The 22,630-nt window shown below is 31.7% G+C and overlaps 1 protein-coding gene across 1 annotated transcript in view; it reads right to left on the bottom strand.

Annotated features, from left to right (window-relative positions):
* Positions 1 to 22,630, bottom strand: part of GABRA2 (gamma-aminobutyric acid type A receptor subunit alpha2) — a 103,771-nt gene that overhangs the window by 21,212 nt on the left and 59,929 nt on the right. Inside the window, exons 4-7 of the mRNA XM_044680353.1 lie at positions 16,446 to 16,666; positions 12,469 to 12,551; positions 8,740 to 8,883; positions 7,311 to 7,463 (exon numbers count right to left, since the gene is read on the bottom strand). Coding sequence (XP_044536288.1) covers positions 7,311 to 7,463; positions 8,740 to 8,883; positions 12,469 to 12,551; positions 16,446 to 16,666 — 601 coding nt within the window. The remainder of the gene's footprint in view (positions 1 to 7,310; positions 7,464 to 8,739; positions 8,884 to 12,468; positions 12,552 to 16,445; positions 16,667 to 22,630) is intronic.

The following is a 22,630-nucleotide window of genomic DNA, read 5'->3' as shown; positions in this document are numbered from 1 at the left end:
ATGTTCCTAAGTAGCAAAATTTAAATATTCAATCCCTTTGAAAGAGTAACATGAGCCAAAAAAAAATCTCAAAACAAATAGCATCCACTTCCTTTTTTATTTCATTCAGAAGTGATTTAAAAAGTTATGAGTAATTTTAATCTCTTGAATCAACTGTCAGTAGCTGGTTTAAAAAAAAATATGTTGAGGGGGCAGCTGGGTAGCTCAGTGGATTGAGAGCCAGGCCTAGAGATGGGAGGTCCTAGGTTCAAATCTGGTCTCAGACACTTCCCAGCTGTGTGACCCTGGGCAAGTCAGTTGACCCCCATTGCCCACCCTTACCACTCTTCCACCAAGGAACTAATACACAGAAGTTAAGGGTTTAAAAAAATATAAAAAAATATAAAAAAATCTGTTGAAGATGACCCAGAACACTAAAAATCAGTATATTCACCTTATATTCTATCCCACCACTGTAAACTTGACTCTTTAAGTAGCTGAAAGTCGACCTCAGGGAATTAAGAAAAAAGCACCACAAATGCATGTAACCTCATGCTTGAATATAAACAAAAACAACAGATAAGCTTATGTTTAAGCAATGAGGCATGAAGATTACCTTTTGTGAGTTTCAAATGCTCATATTTTTATTAAAAAGTATGTAACTCTCTCAATTGCATCTTACAATAATGCAAATCAACTTTATTGGAAAAACTCAACCAAACAATTTAAAGTCAATTGATATCTCTATCTTAACATTATTTCTCCATAAAAAGGTATATTATTTTCCTTAATATAACTTATTAAAATAATGTGCCTTATTTGTGCCTATATTATTGGTTGAATCAAGAGGGAGTGTGCAAAATGGATCACTTGCCTGCTTTTCCCTATATCTAAAATTTCTGGCCTCTATTGACTTTTCACGTAGAATTCCTGAAATCTTTTCTGTGTATGGGTTCTTTATCCCACTTCATCTCTGTCTGTTCAAATCCTACCTATCTTTCAAAGTCCAATTTAAATATCACTTCCTTTACGAAGTTTTCACTGATCCACTCCTCCATTCCACTTAAGTGATTTCATCCTTTCAGCTCTCATAGCATTTTTAACACAACATACTGTATTTTGCATCAAAGTTTATACATACACATTTATATATTTACTTATAAATATATATATACATAAATATGCTTAAACATTATATGCAAGTAATATTTCCTATTAAATTGTAAGCTCCTTAACACAAGTAGATGTGTCACCAATCTCTGAATCTTTTTCATGTATGTCCCACTTAGCTTTCTCATTCTAGCATGAAGGTGACCCTGTATTCTTAAAGGATTTGACAGAAGAGTCGAAGATATGACAAATCCTCTTAAGCTGGAATGGCCTGGTGAAAAATTCTAGACCTGTTGTGAGAGGATTCGCCTGAGGACGTGTATTTTATCCAAGAAACAAGAGGGATTCACTGGATATTCATGAGTAGGAGTATCATATTGAAGGGACTTTAAAAATATTTTGCACAGTGTCTTGTATCCACTAAGTATTTATTAATTGAAATAGGATGTTGTTTCTTCGGAATATCTCATATCTCATGAATGAATGTAATTACTTTGAAAGTACTTGTACAACCTAGTTCTTATTCTGCCTCTGTGAACTAGCTTCCTGTTTAACATTGAGAAATTCAATTAACCAGTATAGGTCTCAGTTCATTAAGATTTATCACCAGGTTACTTGAAGAGTGATAGCTTTATTTTTAACTGTGAAAAACACATGTATTATGTGCTTAATCATGGGTGGCTTATGATCTGTGTTAGTGGATGGAAAGTCTCTCATGATCATAAAGTCAACTCTCTTCTACAAGTATTTAGTAAGCAATTGTTGTTTATACCGAGCAGTGCTTATTATTCAATGTACTTGATATTGATATACAAAATCAGAGTTTTAAAGCAGTCCCATGGTGCAAGGAACTTATATGCTACTGGAAAGATGTAACATTTACATAAAAGAGAAAATATAAGGTAAATTGAGCAGGGACAGAGTGATGTACTAAAGGAATAAAGAAAAGTATTGAAAATTTTATAACTAAAAAGGAAGTGCATATAAGACATAGAAGACTGAGTAAGATAGTACATACCTATTCTAGGAAACAGAAAGTAGGCCAATTTGATTACAATAAACAATGTATACGTGGCAGTCATTTGAAATAATTCTGAAAAGATAGGCTGAATTTTGACTATAAAGAGCTATTAGTACAAACTTCAAAAATTTGTATTTTTATCAGAGGTAAGAAGGATGAACTAATAACTCTTGAACAAAGGCAGAATGTTGAATTTTCTTCTTTAGAATGTGTCACAATCATTTGTATCCAGTATTTATTAAATGAAAACATTGATAGTTTTTTCCCAAATATTTTTATAACTCATAGTCAAAAGATATTAACATGAAATATAAAAGTATTGCCCTGGGAATTGTGGGATCTGGTTCTAATTACGCCTCTATCAGTTCAGTCTTAGTGACTATTGAGTAATTGATTTCACCTATCTAGTTCTTAGGCTATTAATTTGTCTCACTACTTCGTTGATTTATATCATATATAATATCTTCTTCAACTCTGAATTTCTGTAATGTCCTTTGAAAAATTCAAGTATATGTAGTTGTTATGCTTGAGATTATATAATAAATTCAACTGAGTTTGCAACAAAATATTTTAAAAGAGCAGGAATATAAATTACTTAAGGAAATGATAATTTTCCTGCTATCCTGCCATCAAGGAGTGTTTCAAGACACTTAGAGATAGCTTTATATGTATTCCATAATCTAATTGTGTCTATTAAAGTTCTCTCTCTCTCTCTCTCTCTCTCTCTCTCTCTCTCTCTCTCTCTCTCTCTCTCGATAAAATGCATAATTTTGAAAACCAAATAATTCAAAGCTAGTATACATTTACATTAACTCCCACTTCATGAATTAAAATTTTCCAATTTTAAGGATAGTTCTTCATGAAATTTGCATTGATCTTTCCCTCTCCCCAACTCCTTTTGAACAAAACAATACTTTAAATTTATATTACAGTTTAACATTTATTGCTTTTGCTAATAATCCCTATTATTAAGAACAAATATTATCCTTTGTTTATCATCTTTAAAAACTAGAAATTTATCAGAAGCTTTATTTTTCTAATTATCCATCGACTTTGATATTATCTTAGATTAATGAAATCTTTCATTATTCCTATAATAAAGAGGTGATAAAGTTGACTCAGTTATGAGAAGAAAACAAGGATTTCAGAGTAGGGTTATTCCAGGTCAGTCATTGTGTCAGTTTAGTAAATAACTTTTCTAAGTTTATTCTGAAAACTGGGAAAATCTCAAAGCAATAATCAATTCTTTCCAAATTTTAAGCTGTCTAAAATAATGGACCCCAACAATAACAAAGTTAGCTATTCATTGCATGAATGATCATAAAAAGATGATGAAAAACTAAATTTATAGAAACCATTTTAAAACTTAAGTTTCCTTTGTAACTCATTAGTAAAGATGAATGCAGGGGGCATCTGGGTGGCTCAGTGGGTTGAGCTCCAGGCCTAGAGATGGGAGGTCCTAGGACCAATTCTGTCCTCAGACACTTCCCAGCTGTGTGACCCTGGGCAAGTCACTTGATCCCCCATTGTCTAGCCCTTACCATTCTTCTGCCTTGGAGGCAACACACAGTATTGACTCTAAAACGGAAGGTAAGGGTTTAAAAAATTTTATTAAAAAAAAGATGAATGAAAATTTTGACTAAAGGAAAAGTGAAGGGGTATCTTATATCCAGCCCAGAAAAACAGAATGTTTGGAATGGAAAGAATATTAGAGATCATATAATTCCATCTCTCTTTTTTAAATACAAAGTTATCAAAGTTTTAGAAAAGTTAAATAATTTGCTAATGTCATGTACCTAAATCTTAGCTAATTAGTAAAAATAATATATATCCCAGCATTTACTAATACTACATGAATAAAATTATATAAAATAAATAAAAATATAAACTATAAATATAAAATAAATGAATGAATGAGAATAATAATAATAATAGATATCCTAGCTCTTAGTAATTTTTTTTACTGATTGAATCTTCCATTTATTTTTTAAAGGACAGGACAAGAGATATGGGCAAGAACAACTCTATGATTTTATAAGTGCTGGCAACACCCTGTCTAGAAAGTTTCTACTCTGTTGAATATCAACAATGCAGCTTTTAACATTTGTAGACTTTCCTGGAGCATTAAGAGGTTATAATCTATCCAAGGTTATGAAGTCAGTATCTGTCAGTAATCGTATATAACATGTATCTTCCTATCTCTAAGATCAGCCATCTTTCCAATTCTCAACACTCTTTCTATCCAATATACCATATTGCTTTCTTGATTTCTTAAGTAATTCTTATTGTCAATTTTCTTCCTTCTCTCTCTGTCTCAGTCTCTCTCTCTCTCTCTCTCTCTCTCTCTCTCTCTCTCTCTCTCTCTCTCTCTGACTTTCTCTTTCATTACCTACATTGTTACTGTACAATTCTCTACTACAAAATGGTGTTAGTTAATTTCTTCTCATCTCTTCTTTTCCCTTTTGTAATTTGAATTCTTTCCCTATGTAGAATTGTAGAAGCTGAAGTTTGATTCTCTCTAGGGACTAAACATTATGTAAATAAGTGAACAAGTAGCTGGGCAGGTACGTGAACTATGATGAGTAGTATATAACTTGCAAAATAAGATAAGTGATGTATTTAGTATCTCCCTTATTTTATCTTGCCACTTGCCTATATTTTGGTAAAAAAACAAACAGTTTGAAGAAAAGAGCCATTTTGGGGAGGAAGTACAAAGATGACTCTTTATGAAATTGATTTGTATACAATACCTTCACAGTTAGCAGAAAGTAAATGAAGAGTGGGTATTCATTCCATCTATTAGATTTCTCACTTTTCCTTTCTTTTCTCAATGTGTTAGAATTTGAATCCATTTAATTGTGACTCCAGATCACAAGCTCTATCTACTATATCATGCTGATGTCCATTTTTAACCCAATGTTTTGGTTCTTAAGGGAATTTATACTTTAAAATTTTCCTCTCATTAGACAAAATGTCTTTTCCTCACATGAAAGAAACTTTGAGCATCTGAAAAAGGTTAGAGGAGATAAAGGGAAAAAATGGTGCATCTCAATTCATAGCCTATAACAATCATGTTGAAGGCAAAGGGATAAATTAATCCCAAAGTCTCGCTTTTAAGATGACTCTAAAATTGCCCAACTACCTTCATTTTTCATTAATCACTCAGCTTGGTTTTCACTGGTTTTGACTCTAGGCACATCCAATACACTTTGACTGCCCCTTTCCCCATTTTCAGCTTCCATTTATATATTGTTTTTGCATGTTAAATTGTAATCTTCTTGAAGGCGGGGACTGTCTTTTTTTTCTTATTTATATCCCTAGCTCTTAGCACAGTGCCCCTCCTCACATAGCTTGCTATAATGAAATGACTGCTAGTTTAGAAGTCAGAAGAACTAGGTTTGCATCCCAACTCTACTACCACTCATTATTACATATTACTACCACGCATTACATATTTGTGTATTTGCATGTATACGTGTTATTCTGTGTTAAAAGTATAAATATTTTATATACATGGATATATATTTATAAAATGAACATATATGTGTGCATATATTCACACACATACAAATATAATCATGTACAATTAACTTAATCTCTTTGGATTTCAGTTTATCATTTGTAAAATGAGGAGTTTTGATCTTTAAGCTATAAATTTGTAAAACTATAATCTTATTAATGAATGCTTATTGACTTAACTACACAAATGTAGACACATCTTAATTCTAAAGAACACATTTTATTTCAGTATCTCTGTACTTTTGTTCACAGGTATGCATAATCATTGATGACAAATCCAAGAAAGTAATATATGCATCAGAAAATATTGTATGTGTGTGTATATATATATATATGTATGTGTGTATGTGTGTGTAAAAATAAATACCGTATACTTCAAGTATCTATATTTATACATCAGGATATTAGGAAATTTTCAAAAATCATATTTCTCCTAGGTAAAAATATTATCACATAGATCCTTTGTTCTCTAAAATCTCATATTACTTCCAAGCACGATTCTCTGCTACCATTTAAAGTTAGTTAACCTCCACAAATTTCTTCATTTGCCTTCTGAAATTTGAATCTCCATCCTAATCATGGTAGCTGAAGTTTAACTATAGTTGGGTTCTTCTAACTACATCACAAACACAATAGGTCATAAGACTAATTCAACCTTCCCAGGGAAGAGTTTTAGAGCAGGAAAGATTAAAATAGTTAATTCAACAAATATTTATTTGTTACTTATAATTATTTTGGGTGCTGTGGAATATATAAGCCATTCCTTTGTCATGTTCTTTGGGGGGTCTGTGATGTTTATCATTTATTAAATGAAGAAAGAGGTAGCATGCTTACGAAATTTGAGGATTACATGAAACTAGAAGATAATAATTAATTTGAGCGGCAGAATCAGTATTTGTAAAAATTGGGAGACTGGAATGTCAGACTCAAATGAATATGATAAAATTTGATGAATGTAAGTGATTATGCTCAGATTGAAAGAACAAATGTAGGGTATAGGAATTATATAGGGAAAAAGCAATGGGCTTTTATACAATCTCAACATATATCAAAAGATAAAACAGCAATCTCAACAGCTAATGTGATATTAAACAACAGTAGGACTATTATGTCAAAAAGGAGAGTTAATACTCTAAACCCACTGATTGTTAGACTAAGTCTACAAGATAATGTTCTGTTCTGGCCATGAAACTGTTTTATGAAGCATTAACTAACTTCAATAAAGCCTTAAGAAGGTTATCAAGATATTGACTTCTACCAGGACTGTTCACTTCTCAGTGATGTTTTCATGGGGATTTGATTTTCAGGTAAGGATTGTACTACATAATGTTTAAATCCCTTTTGTCTCTGAAGTTCTAAGATTATAAGGGTAGGATTATTTTTCCTCATCCCAAACACAAATGACAACACTGTCATCCCTGTCATTTAGAAGTGCTCTTAGAATGTTTTCTATAGCAAGGGCCTACATACAAATTGAATAATCTCTGTGCTAAGGCAAATTGCTGCCCTTCTTTACTGATGCATTAATAGATGACCTTTGAGGGCCGTCACTGACAAAACATTTGCTCTCTAGCAGTCAACCTTGCAATGAGCCTATTGATGACTTGATTTAACATTGTACTAAAATATACACAAGTGTTAACAAACATTTATACTTTGATGTGTTTCTGAGATAACTCACCAAAGACAGTCCTTGCAGGTACTGATTCTCTATTCAGCCAAAATGATACTTGAGAGAGAATGACTGTCATGATGCAAGGGAGATAGGTCTGAATGACAAAATAACCAATTTTTCTTTTCAAGTGGAAATGTGCTGTCATAACGGTATATTCACCTACATGAAAATTTTTAAAAAAAGATTTATTAGAAAGTTGAAATAAAATTATTTGAATACATTAAGATTTTGGAGAAAGCAGTGGATCTTAGAGAAACCAGTTTTAAAAAATCATAAATATATTTTATTCTGAAAATACCATTTTAAATACTAGTATATATTTTAATTGAGAAACATTTTAGCATTTACCAAGAATTTGTATGATGATATATAATATCCTCAGTATCATTTTCCTTCAGCAGTATGACTTGTAAAAGAATTGTTTATCAATAGACTCTCTGATCCTAGGTTTTATTGACCACCTCAGATTTCTCATCCCTAATAGCAATACACTATGAGCACTATCTGATTGACCTTAACTTTGGCTTCTGAATCTAACACCTTTAACACTAATAACCAGTTATAGTTCTAGTGTTACACAGCTGATTTTTGACCCAATTCTTTCACTTTTAACCCAAATACCAACTCTGGGGTTCCCAGTATTCTGTCAGAGCTAATTCAGTTCATTCAGTCCTGTTGGAATCCTTATGGCTGGCTTCTTCTCTATTCCCTGGGTTTTAATTATTGCCAGATGTAAGCTAATTAACCCTCACAGCTGTCTTCTCATAGATTAGTCTGCCTCTTAGCCAGAGCAGCAGCTTTTCCAAAATACAATAAAAGGCCAAAGGTAATTATTTAGAAATCAGGGGTTGTATACACAAAAATTATCCAGAAACAGTAGGAAAGAGAGAAATGAAATAGAGGAGGGAAAGTAATTAAATTTTTGGTCAAAGAAAAAAATTAACTTTTAATAAAATAAAATAAAATAAAATATAAATATAAATAAAATAATAAAATAAAAAAATTATTATTTCAACAAAATGTATATTTCATCCAATAAATCACCCTTTTGAGGTCTATGATCTTCAGTCAATTGTTCTTATAATCAGATTTGTTTAACTTGCCTGTACTAGATTTAATTGTCTCCTTTCCAATTGTTTGGCCTAGGAGATCATACTGATTTAATCTGGATCCATCTGGAGCAACTTGTACTGAATCAGATGCATTATAAGTCCAAATATAGGTGACTTCTGAGGTTGTATATGCATCTGTGAAAAAAAAAGGAGAAAATTGCTCATCAGCATTTTAGGAGAGATTTTAGNTATAAATATAAATAAAATAATAAAATAAAAAAAATTATTATTTCAACAAAATGTATATTTCATCCAATAAATCACCCTTTTGAGGTCTATGATCTTCAGTCAATTGTTCTTATAATCAGATTTGTTTAACTTGCCTGTACTAGATTTAATTGTCTCCTTTCCAATTGTTTGGCCTAGGAGATCATACTGATTTAATCTGGATCCATCTGGAGCAACTTGTACTGAATCAGATGCATTATAAGTCCAAATATAGGTGACTTCTGAGGTTGTATATGCATCTGTGAAAAAAAAAGGAGAAAATTGCTCATCAGCATTTTAGGAGAGATTTTAGTCTCTTTAGCAATTTCAGAATAGGACCATGAACAAAATTTGAAGTACACTTATATTGACCACTCAAGCTGTTTTGGAGCAAAATAGAATAATAGAATTAAAACAACTTAAGCATGAACTGCATAAAATAAATGAAGAACTCAAATGTGCCTGATTTTTTTCCCTTTTCACTACTGGCCCATATGACTTAAGTATTGTAAGCTTCTCTTATTGCTCCATATGTAGATATGAGGTCCCCTTAAGTTCAGAGGACTTGTAAAAAGATGAGCAACAAGGGAAAAATGTCCCTGGTACCAAACAGATAGAAACATGGTAAGGCAAGCATGAGAACTAGGCAATGATCTTATGTCTAGAGTGTACTACTTTGTTGTAACCAAGTTAAGAAATAATGACTTGGCTAGAGACATATTGTAATTGGCCTAATGCAGGTAAATTCATTGCAATTCAAAATCAAACAACAGCTATGTTAAAAATGGCATTTCTAAATTATGTTCATTAATGATACTAAAGTTTATTGGATGACTGTCTACATCAATGAATATAGAACGAGGAGGTATATAGTATTTCTTTTTTTCCCCTATTCTTTCTCATTCTGTTACATGACTTTTTCTAGAAAGAATGTTCAGTTTTTTGCAACACCCATTCATTTGAAAAATCCCACTTTGAGGCGAGTGTAGGCAGTGATAATGCTTTGGGAGCAGCAGACCAGGTATGTTAGCCCCTGTAGCCATGATAAAGGGCAGCAGCTATGGTCAAAATGGGACTTGGCAATTATCTCTTAAGTTTTGCGGTGACTACAACTATTGACGACTCAGAAAAGAAGTTCTGCCCAACAAAGACTTGGGCGTTGTCAAAAGGTTTAATACAAAAAAAAAAAATGATGTGGTTTTACTTAAGGAAAAAAAAAAAACTTTGTAAATAATGCATTACCATTTACTTACCCACAGTACCATGAGGAAAATGAAGTCATTCCATTTGGATTTTACTGAAATATTATTTATTAATTGTCTCCTTCTATTAGAAGATGAGCTCCTTGAAGAAAGGGATTGCCATCCTATGCTTATCTACTTGTACTTGTATCCCCCAATGTTAGCATAGTGCATTGCACATAATAATAATTGAATGTTTTTTCCATTCATTCATTCATTCATTCATTCATTCATTCATTCATTCATTCATTAACTAGACATATGTTTTCCTAATGATTTAAGGGGATTAAACTTTTGAATGATGACAAAACAGCTGATGTGAAACATATTTTTTTCTTTCATGGACATTTAATGATATATATTAAAAAGCTACTTATAAAAGAATACTACATATCTGGACTTATGATCATACTAATTAACTTATACATTAGTCATATTGCTATTTAGTGAGCATTTGATTTCAATGAGCCAATCCTAATAGCTTTTTTATGTAGAAACACAAAAAAGTATGTTTTATGACTTGTGAAATTATTATTCACAATTCATTTAATGAATGTCAAGTAGTACCTGGTTTCTGATCTTAGACATTTCAATTTGTCAGCCCTATTATAGAACATTCTAATTTTCTTCATGACTCTCTCTGCTATCTATTTTCAAAAGGCAGCATTATTTGATTTTATAAATAACATGCATAACAAAATTGAAAAGAATTCTACAAGATTCAATGGGTAATTTCACACATTTTGAATTTGAACTGAGTAAGGAACACAGAATAACCTCTAAAATGAGAGGGACATGGAACTGAAGTTATTGAATTCAAGTGAATTATCGATATTGGAGTCATTGCCAAAATTCTTGTGGACTATGAGGAATAAGGAAAATCTTTAAAAGGAGACAGAAGATGCTAATGATGATAGCTAATATTTATCTAGCACTTTCATTTATTTAATTGAAATATCCTGTTTTTTAAATTGAATTCTAGAATCTTACCCTCCCTCTGAAACTCTCCCACACACATTGAAGTGACAATATCAATTATATATGTGAAATCATGTAAAAATTTTCCTTATTAACCATATCACAAAAGAATAAAAGAAACAAAGTGAGAAAATTATACTTCAATTTTCACTCAAAGTTCATCAGTTCTGTCGCTGGATATGTACAGTGTTCTTTTTATCCTGATTCCTTTGTAATTGTCTTTTGTTAGATTTAAATTAATATCCAATAACTCCATGTATTATATTTTATAAGATTTATTAATAAGCATTTGAAGTAGAAGAAATAAAAAAAACAAAAGTATGAAAAACCTAAGTAAAGCCACGTGAGTAAAATTCTCCTGCCTGGCTCTCTCCCAACCTATAGCAATCATGTTCCCGGGAAAAAGAGAGCAAGAGGGCAGTGCTACACAAAAACTTTATCCTATGTACCTACACACTCAATGTTTGCATTCAGCATAAGTGGGATGCTGGGAAAGAGAGTCCTGGGGAGCAAATTCTAATTACACACTTTGATTATTCTATTGATCAAAGTAACCAAATCTTTCAGAGTTGATCATCATTCCAACATTGTTGTTATTGTGCACAATGATCTCCTGGTTCCTCTCTCTTCACTTTGCACCAGTTCATATAGGTCTTGCCATAATTTTCTCAAATCACTCCGCTCCTAATTTCTTATAGCACAATCATATGCCACAACTTGTTCAGTCATTCCTCAAATGATAAAAATCCATTTAATTCCCACCATAAAAAAGAGCTACTATAATTATTTTTGAACATATAGTACCTTTTGCCTTCTTTTTATTTCTTTGGGGTATAGACTTATTGGTATTACTGGATCTAAGGGTATGCACAATATTATAGCTCTTTATATAGACCTCCAGATTATTTTCAACAATAAATTCCACCAACTGTTCATTAATGTACTGAATTTTCCTTATCCCCTCAAATATTTGACATTTCTGATAGCTGTGGAGTGTTATCACAGATTTTTTTTTCAATTTGCATTTTTCTAATCAAAGGTGTTTAGAGCATATGACAATACTAATTTTGATTTCTTCTTCAGAAAACTATCTTTTCACACCCTTTGTCCACTTGTAAATTTGTGAAAGGATCTTATTTTTATGAATTTTGTTCACATTCCTATTTATTTGAGAAATGAATTATATTGAGCAGAAAAATGTGTTATAAAACTAATTTGTAGTTACAGTATTTTACTAAATGTCCTAATTTTGCATTCTAAGATGATTCAAATAATCAGAATGTCCAGACCTACTAATTTTTGCTCCTCAGTTTGGCTTTTAAAAAATCTTAACAAGCTTTTATATTAACTTTTTTTTTCTTTTTCTTGCACTAATGACCTAATGCACCAATAATAATTAGCACATGCTTGTTGGAGTGGATCCATTGGAGAGCTGATCAGCAAATTGCAAAAAAGTCGTAAAGAGTTCAACAAATACTAGTGATTGATGGACTGATAATAAAGATATGGCTAAGGATATAACTGGGTAATATGTGATATTGAGAGATGACTCTGAAAAGAAACCAGTTCTTTTAGATTACTAATAGTCCCAGGAAGCAAAAGCTCTACCTTTGCCCATGTACTTACAGCTGCCAAATTTCAGAGGGCATGAATGAGCATCCATTGGAAAATCTTCTAAGTGCATTGGACATTCAGCTTGCACTGTAAGCCTAAAAATTAAAAGTCAGTCCTTTGTTATGTTAGTCAGAAAAATAAGATGATGCAATTCCAGTTAAGTAGATCAAGTTTCCAGAAACAGGGATCAGATTACATTATTTTCTTACAATTATTAGCAGATAAATGAGTTCTTGATACTTTTCTTTTCTTTGATGGTTAAGAAGCTTTTCTCACGAAAAGTTTGAAGAGTTGACTAGCTGACTCAAAACATGGCAGAATGGGAACATACATTCAAATTGGCATGAAGATAATACTATTTCAAATTACTGAAAATAGTGCTTTTAATTTCTGGTGCGTGTGTGTCTGTGCTGGGCAGGGGGAGGTTCCATTAGTAATGCTACAATTTTTCTTTTGGTTTAGAAGCACAAAGTAATGTGGATTTTTGCTAAGGACTGACTTTATGCACATGACTGAATAATTTCTAAAATTGAAGTAAAAATAAAAATAAATCCCTTATCATTTCTTCAAATAATACTAATAAAATAACATTTGGTCACTATCCCTTAAAATATACAGCTAAAAACTGTTGGCATTAAATATAAAAATAAAGAGAAATCTTAAGTAGATAGAAAGATGATAAACTAGATATTTGCTTTAATGTGAGACATAATATCAACTATTGGTTAAGTGAGTCCTAACAGAGCAAAACTATATGGTATTTTTATTGATCAGAAATTTATCCAAATTTTCACTTGACACTTTTTCTACTCAAGATAGATAAAAACTAGTCCTAAGTGAAAATAGCAATACATTTTTCAGATTCAGGTAAGTGTTTAAAACCATGTAGTCCAATTCCTTCATGTTACATATATAATATATTTGTATATATATAGATATAGATAGATAGATAGATAGATGATATATATATATATATATGTATATATATATATAATCTTGAACTAAATGTGATCAAAGTATGGCATCAACATTGGGCTCTTAGAAGGTTCTAGAAAGAGAAAGCAAGATGAAACAGTCATAGTGAATAACCAAGTCTTCCCTTAATGAATAATACATTGGCATGAATTATCCTAAAGAATCTAGTTATCATAAATAGAAGTCAACAAAGGTATATATTTATTTGTACTTCTGCAAATTATTTTTTCCAAAACTTATTATATTTTCTGTATAGAACCTGATGAACAGAGATATATTTTCCACTGTAACAAGGTATGTTCACCACTCAACATGAGTAGGTATTCATGTCTATCAAAGCATAACATTTCCTCATAGCTGTTATTGTTTTCAATATTATATCAAATGTCCATACACTTGTTTCCCTGATGTACCATCACATTTCTGCCATTGACCTTGATTTCCCACAAGTTATCTAAAATGATACCTACTACTTATAGGGAAAAAAATTCTTATTGTAAATGTGACAATTTTATTGGTGAGGACATTTTTTTCTTTCTTTTTGAAACAATGGGAGACAGTTTCAAAGCATTTACCTCTGTTAATAATTTCATTATATGTGAAAATTTTGGTAAACAATTCTTCCTAAATTATTTTTCTTAAAATCCTCAACAACTGTATGAGTGTAAGATTTTATTATGAATTTCTTGCTAAGTAAGATGAATTACCCATTAATTGAAGATTCTAATCAAGTATTATTCATTGATATCAGAGGCAAAACAAAAGACTATAGTTGTTTAATACATGAAGTAAGACAAAAAGAGTTATTTTCAGGGAAAATAGCCTATATCAGTGATGGGCAAACTACGTCCTGTGGGCCATATGCAGGCCCCCTAAAATGTTCTATCCTGCCACACAACATTATTCCTCATCTGATTAATACAATGAGTAGGATACAATATAATGAAACCTCAAAAGAGTTGCCTTAGAAACAGACTGATATATGAGCATTTCCCTTCCTTCGGCCCCCTCTTTAAAATGTTTGCCCATTGCTGGCCTATACTAATGAAATCATTTCCCCACAACCATTGCCCACCAAAAATATAAAAAAATAAAGACCTCAACTCTAAGAAATTATGAATATATCCATAACTATCAGCCTATATTTATTTATACTTATTTTAATGGAGAAAATGTTAAAAAGTTATATTATGAATGCATCAAATCAGAAATCTATTTTAATAATATATAAAATCTCTTGTAATGTTGATTAAAATTTAAATCTGCAACATGTTAATAAAATGTGGCTTGTAAAATCATAGAAGATCATTCATAAATGACTTTAAAGTAATATTAAAATAGTCATTAAAATAGCTTAGAAAAATCAGAGCAATATTAATTATATGTCAATTACCTAAATTACTATTAACTTACCTTCTGCTCCTTTCCATCAGTTCTATCATGTGTTCCATTTTTTATTTCCACTCATCCTTTATATTATATATGCTAGCTTCTTAGCAACTTCTTACCAAATTACCTTGACCATTCCAACCACTTCACATGAATAAAAATAAAGAAGTTCAAATGTGCTAATAATTTAGAGGCTATATTAATTAATAATTGATTACCTATCCCCTTATACTTGATTGGATTTTAATGATAGTGATAGATTTAAGATAATCAGTATTATGACTCTAAAGAGTGGAGATCTCTTTATCATCTCTGATAATCTGATAAGGACAGTTTAGTTGATAAAGAAATAATGACCTAACAAGGGACTTGTCTTTTAGCTCAAACTTCCAGCTCTGGCTCCAGGAGCATGGAGTTTATTATATATATTTCAAGACTCATTTCACACAAAAGAAACCCTCCTGAAACTTTGCAGATATGCAGAAGTTACAAATTATGTCATATCAAAACACAAAAGGTCTCATTGGCTTCAGAACAGACCAAGGCCAAGGCTGAATTTTGACTGGGTTCTTATCAGAAAGCCAAGTTGGAGAGTATTTTTCTCAGGGTTGAATTGCTAAGGTTTTGGCCTTGACTGTAGCTGCATTCCTGGCCAAAGGGGAACAGTGTTAACCCTTTAAATTCAGGTTTGCTAGGATCCTAAAGCTTTTCAATAAGGTCACAATATTTTTCAACAAGAAATCACAAGGATCACAAAAGGGGTCAAAAGAGGAGTCTCAGGTTTTTATCTATTCTCTTATTGGCTTCCCATACTAAAGTGATTATAATCTTAATTACAATTAGTAGAATTCATGGGTTTTATAAGGATTTCTAATTAAAGCATAAAAAACTGCTTCTAAGGGATTTCCAACCCTTCCCTAAGTTTGGACTTCCCTTCTATCATAAGATGCTGACCATCTGAGTTTCATGTCCAGATATGATGCAAACACATGCACCCTCACCCCCTACCCCAGATTAGATGAGTCTGAGGTAATGGTCATCATTAGTACTAAATAAGGGTATTGTCTAGTGATTTGACGTTTAGACTAATATAAGTTTTTCCTTAATAAAAAAGGGTCTATATGATGCTGTGTTTTATGATGTAAGTCATAAACCTTGTTTGGAAATATTCATTTTTTTAAATCCTTACCTTCCATCTTGGAGTTAATACTGTGTTTGGCTCCAAGGCAGAAGAGTGGTAAGGGTAGGCAATGGGGGTCAAGTGACTTGCCCAGGGTCACACAGCTAAGAAATGTCTGAGGCCATATTTGAACCTAGGACCTCCCGTCTCTAGGCCTGACTCTCAATCCACTGAGCCACCAAGCTGCCTCCAGAAATATTCATTTTGTTACTGTACTAGTATATAAACCATGTCTCTGCTACCAAGCATTGTCTGTTGCTGGGATCCAACTATGTCATATGTACAAGAATCCAGTTTTATCTGGTAGACTTGGACCTCTTCCAATAAAATCTAAATTTCTACCTTGACTTGGAAATATTTGGCTTTTTGACTTTATCTAAATTGTCTATATCAGGGTGGTGGATAATTATTGAGCAACAACACACAGACATGAGAAAAAATCTACCTCATTGTATACAACAAAGTTCCATCATCCTGGATACGTAGGAGCTTGTTTGGCATTGTCATGTTGTGAGCCACAGACTTCTTTCCATTGTGAAAGAAAGTATCAGGAGTCCAGATTTTGCTGGCCATTAGATTATTCAGTCTGAGAATGTTCATGGGGCCTTTAAATTTCAACCTTTCATCTTTCCATTTCTGACGGAAGAAAACATCTATTGTGTATTCCTGTAATAGGGAAAATAATCATTAGGAAGAAAAGCAGGTTACCCCTATTCCAAGACTATAGGAACACTATAAAAATATAATCAATTAAAATAGATGCTGAAACAGAAAATATACAATCATTTTCATGAAAATCAATCCATAACTGACAGAATTTTCGAATGTGTCTTTCCTTTATCATCAAGCCATTAATATATGTCATTTCTGTTCTTAAAAATGCTATATTTTAAGTAATCTGAGAATAACTGAAATATTTTTTTTCTAGTTTGCTTCTAAGACATCTAGTAAATTCTAGAAACTAAGTATGGAACTGATTTTTGAAGAGCCATAGCCTTTCTTTCAAGTCTAAAACTTGAGTGATACAAGATAAGAGCATTCTTTTACATTTCTCACAAAATAAATGTTGCTCATTTTCAAAGGAGCTTAAGATTTGTACTTATAAGCTTAGCTCTATGGGTTCATAAGAAGAAAAATAATATTGTTTTATTCCTGGGATCTTTCATTTGGATTCATAGAAAATTATGACAAATAGCACTTCATTGTATCCTGTAGAAGAGAAAAGCCTGGAGATCTTGTCTAAAGAGGCACAGAAAGAGAAAGAGTACTGGCTGACTTCTTTTTCTTTCTTTTTTTTCCTGAACTAAACCTAATAGAGTGGGTAGCAGTTTACCCAGAAGCAAAAGACAAAAAGAGCCAACTAATGAGGACACAGTCAGATCTCCATGAATCATCAACTGCTTCCTGGTGTCTATGTCACACTGAGAAGACTATTTGTATTTCTTTTTGTTCTTAATAAAAAGGTTTTGACTCAATATAGTATTATCAATGTGAGTTGATCAGATACTTTTTAGTTTATGGAAGTTTTTTTTAATCCCATAAAGTATTGCAAATTTTAGTGCTTCTTTGAAACATAGGAATATATTTAAGCAATCACACACAAACACACACACACACACACACACACACACACATACACACCTACCTGACATTTTGTTTAAAATATTGGTTTGCAGTGACTGTCATTATCTCTGAAATCATCTTTCAATGCCATATCTAAACCAAGCCATATTTAAATCTAGCTAGGCTACATAAAGAAACCAATGAAAATTCTGTCCAGAAAGTGAAAAATTGAATTGGTCATGTTGACAAATTGAATCTTTTGAAAGATATACTAAAGAAGATATAAAGTCACCACCATTCAGGAAATAATCAATTCATGTTTGTTCTGTGATACTTTTTAGAGAATTTTTACAATAAAAGGTATGCAATTTCAATTAGAATCAAGGGATCTGCAGGCTCTGATAAGGGAAAGACTCTGTGAAGAAAGAAATCAGTTTCAGATGGGTGAACACAGAGTGCCCAACTTGCAATTGTGAATACAGCTGATCTTCTGTTTCTATCTCACTGACTCTGATAATTTACTACAACATGTTTCCTGAAAGATGTTAAGTTATGCACCTGAGTTTAGCCATTTAGAAATAGCACTTGCAGCAAAAATTGCCAGAGTTACATTCTTGATTATCTAACACCTCAGTAATTATCACACACCTAAATAAAGCACCACTTAGCAAATAAGACAACATTTTTAATCCTTACAAGAATATAAAATTATTACTATTATTTTTAAGGTGGGGAGATCAGAATCGTGATTTCATTTTTATAGGGTCTCTCAAAAAAGGAAGCTCCCTATAACAATGAAGATCAGAAGCTGTTCTCAAAGCTGTATGCTTAGAGATCTGTCTGGAGACACTGAGATAGAAAAGACTCCTGAGGATGACATAACCATTTTGATTTGGTGGGGTAACTTGAAACAAGGTCTTGTTGATTCTATTTCAAGCACTCTGTGTACTACCCAATGTGTTCTTTGACAAGGGTAAAATGGTAACTCAATGCTAGTTGAATTATGACAATGGCCAGCATACACAGCTCAAGGCAATGTATGCATTTTCCTAGACTGTAGGCTCTTCAGAGGGTCTTCTTAACCACAACTTTCTTCATGAACTACTTTACACCTGACATAAATGGCTGTACATGACACTAGGCAAATCTCTTAACCTCTCAGGGTCCCGAGTAACAGTCTAATACTATAAAATGCAAAGATGTTGAGCACTTGAAAATACCAGTGGATGTGTTTTTTTAATATTGACTTCTTAATATGCAATTGTCAAAAGGTTTTATGAGCAAACTTTTCTGACACATAGATGAGTCAACTAGGTAGCAACATGAATAGAATATAATCTATTCAATTCATTTTAACAAGTTTCAATGATGAAACTCTCACTATTTTCTTCCTAATCTAAAACTGCTGAAAAGAGAGAGAGAAAAATATTCATTTTCCCTATTAATTTGAAAACATCTTTTTAAATATAAGAAGTAGAATAAGCATGAGAACACAAAGTTATGTAAGTTCATTGTTCCTCCTAAGTTAATAGTAATTATGCTTTTACCTGTGGACTTAGATAAATTATAACAAGAAAGGAATCTATTAGAAAAAAATATATAACTGTAAAGGTTCAAGAATTGAAAAAGTAATGGATATAGGTCCCTTCCCATTTTAGCTTAGCTAAGGTCTTGTAGTTAAAATTATTTCTAATACAACTGAAGCAAAAAACATTTTTTTGGTCCATGTATATATGAGGTAATAAGACTGGAGAATGGAATAAAGAAGTGGAATGGATATAAGAGCATTATGCTGAGGAAGAAATCAAGGCCCAGCAAATTTAAGTGATTTGGAAATTCAGTACCTTTGTTAGGAAAAGAAGTCAACTGAAAGTTCCCTCTTTTTTCATGATACTAAAAACTTTCCAAGAGCAGCCTATCATAAGGGAAAGAAGAAGAAAAAACACCTTCCTACTAATTAGATCTATCTAAAAGTACAATTGGGGGCTACCTTGGGAGGTAAGTTACCCCTCTGGAAATCTCCCACAAAGATTAGATGACAACTATAAATGTGACAGAGAATTATTTTGTCATGTATGTATAAGAGTAGTTTGAGTCTACTTTCTCTTTGACTCTTCATGTTGTTTTGTAAGAGTATTTTGCAATTAATGACAATAATAATAAAATATTTATATAGGACTTATTATGTGCCTCCCACTCTGTTAAGTGCTTTACAAATATGGTCTCATGTGATCTTCAGAACTCTAGGAAGAATACACTATTATTATTCCCCATTTTACATCTAAATAAACTGATGCAAACAGAAGTAGTATTACACAGATTTACCATGTTGTTCAGAGTTAGAATTAGTAAGTGTCTAATTGGTTGGATGTGAACTAGATTCTTTCTGATTCCAGGGCTTTTTTGTTTTTGTTTTCCTAAAATGGAATCAACAAATGGAACTCACCAATTAAGAGAAGGGGGCTAACATTGCAAAGGAATATTACAGGGAGAGAAGATAGCTGAGTAATAGTGTTTTGATTCCAAGAAGATCACAAGCACAGCCAGAAAGGAATGTTAGTATCCCAGTCTCATGTAAATCTCAGACTTTTCTACAATTTTATAAAGTGGCGACATCTATAAGATAAGGAAGCTACAATACTTAAGGAAATGACAACTCCTTGACCTTGAAATATTGCTGTAGAAGCTCACTAAAGTTCAGAACTACCATTCTTACTACTTTTAGCATCCGTTCCTGTAACTGATGCAAAGTTTCTGAAACAATATTGTGTAAACATGAAACATACTTCTACTTAGTATTTGTGAGACCTTGAGCAAGTTACCTAAAATCCTTAGTTCTTCTTCTGAAAAAGAAACCAATTGAATGAGATACCTCCTAAGTTCTTTCCTCATCTATTTTTATTATCTTATTATCTTAGCTGTTGAGTGACTGCTATTTGATAATATTGATTTCCTTTTGAAATAAAAGTACCAAATAATGTGTTTACATTGATGGAAAGAATACTTGCTCTATTCACATTATTAGAAGAGATAGAAAAATAAACACTAACAATTTGATTTTTCAAAAAATTATAAAAATAAATCAATATCCTTTATCAAAAGCTTCAAAAATAATATTTCATAAAGGTTCTCTCTGTGTAGTTGTAAATTATGGTTGTTATATTGATCAAAAATGTTCCTGAAATTATTTTCTGTCAAAAACTGAAAGAAAATTGCTTTGAAAATATGGCTTCTGTTTTTTCCTATTCCTTGTAATTAACCAAGAAGTAAACAGGCTTCTAAGCAAATGCCAATCATCCTTTTCAGATAATGCTAGTCACAAATCACTAGAAAAGTTTGCTTCTATGTCACTATAAAAGATGAGATTTGAGTTTTTTCCAATGTATTTACATTTACATGTATTTTTATATATGACAGAGTCCATAACTTTTCCATTTTCAAATAATTGTTTGCTGAGTCATAAACTTGCTAAAGTAAGTGTTCTTTAAGCCATTTTAAAGTTGCTAATTTAGTAATGATATATTAAAACTTTGACAACACCAAAAAGACATAAAACATTTTTCTATTGTCTTCTTCTTAGAAAGCATAGCTAGCCATGCAAGAGGACTTATTTTGGAAAAAAAATTTCTACATAGATTATAATATAAAGTTGGAAAGACTGCCCACTGAACTGATCTCTCTGTCTGTTTTTGTGTGTTTGTGTGTTTTTCTCTATATATAATAAAGATATAGATAATAGCTAATGCTTATATAGTAGTTTAAGGTTTACAAAGCACTTTACATATCTCATCTCATCTTATCCTCAGAACAACCGAGGGAAAAACACTACTAATATTCTCATTCATAAAATGAACAAAGTCTTGATTACTTTTCCCAGTCACATAGGAAGATGTAAACTTGGGATTTAAAAATTCCAAGTCTAGTACTTTATTCACTATTCAATCTAGATCTTTATAGATATGTATAATCTATTCATCTACTCTAAATGTATTTGATTAATAAATAAACCACTTAAATATATAGTCATTATTAATATTATTTCCATGATGCTATTTATACATTAATCATTTTGCATTGATGAAATCATGAGTGTTCAATTAACTAAAGCTATTAATGATCTAAAGTTCTATTGAGAAGTCAATATATGGCCTGAGTGAGGTACAGCATGTTGCTAATAAAGAACAACACACAATAATTTGCATAAAGGAGCAGAAAAAATAGATCAGTCATATAGTAAGAATGAGGGATAAGCAATAGATAGGTTTTGCCCAAGTAGTGTTCACAAAATATTAAAATATTTATATTATGGACACAAGTATATTGAATAAACTCCCTCTGGAGAAGTTATGAAAGAATCTGGACAAGATTTTCAAAGGCTAAGATTGCTTTGATCAGTTATAATCTGTATGGTCAGAGTGCCCACTTGATTAAGAAAATAGATTCCTCAAAATATTGTATTGTAAGTAGTTGCATATTTGATTTAATTGGTATAGGTGTACATCCTACACAAATGCAGAAAACAAACTGCCCATTCCACCTCAATCATTTCTTATTCATAGCTTTTAATTTTTGAGATGACAATCATTGTTATTCTTTTCAAATCATGGAGCAAAATTGAACTGTATTTCTGGTTTTTTTTTTCCATTCTTAATATGAAAACAAGAAGCTTCCTTTTCTGTTTATAAACTACATCATCAATGAATTTTACAACAAATTTCATACAAATATATTCATTATTAATACACCATATAAAATATACAGAGAATATGTGCATTTTCATTACCCTTTGGTTTATTTGAAATTTTGATTCTTGTGAGATTGTGGTGTTCCACAACTCAAATTGCATATAGTAATCAGTAGGAGAATATTGGTGCTAAAGAGCTTAACTTTTGTAGAACTAATCACTTTGAAATCTGGAAAAGCACTATCCAAAATTTTTCCATTCTTTTATACATCTACTAGATCTGCTTTATATTTATGTTATGAAATGGGCAATGTGTATTTTTATTCACTTGTTCTTTTATTATGTGTAGTTAGAATACTTTTGAGAACTTCTCTGAAAACATA

Source organism: Gracilinanus agilis, chromosome 6 (assembly GCF_016433145.1).
Source record: "Gracilinanus agilis isolate LMUSP501 chromosome 6, AgileGrace, whole genome shotgun sequence".
Classification (NCBI taxonomy): Eukaryota; Metazoa; Chordata; class Mammalia; order Didelphimorphia; family Didelphidae; genus Gracilinanus; species Gracilinanus agilis.
This window is presented reverse-complemented; position numbering and strand designations above follow the sequence as displayed.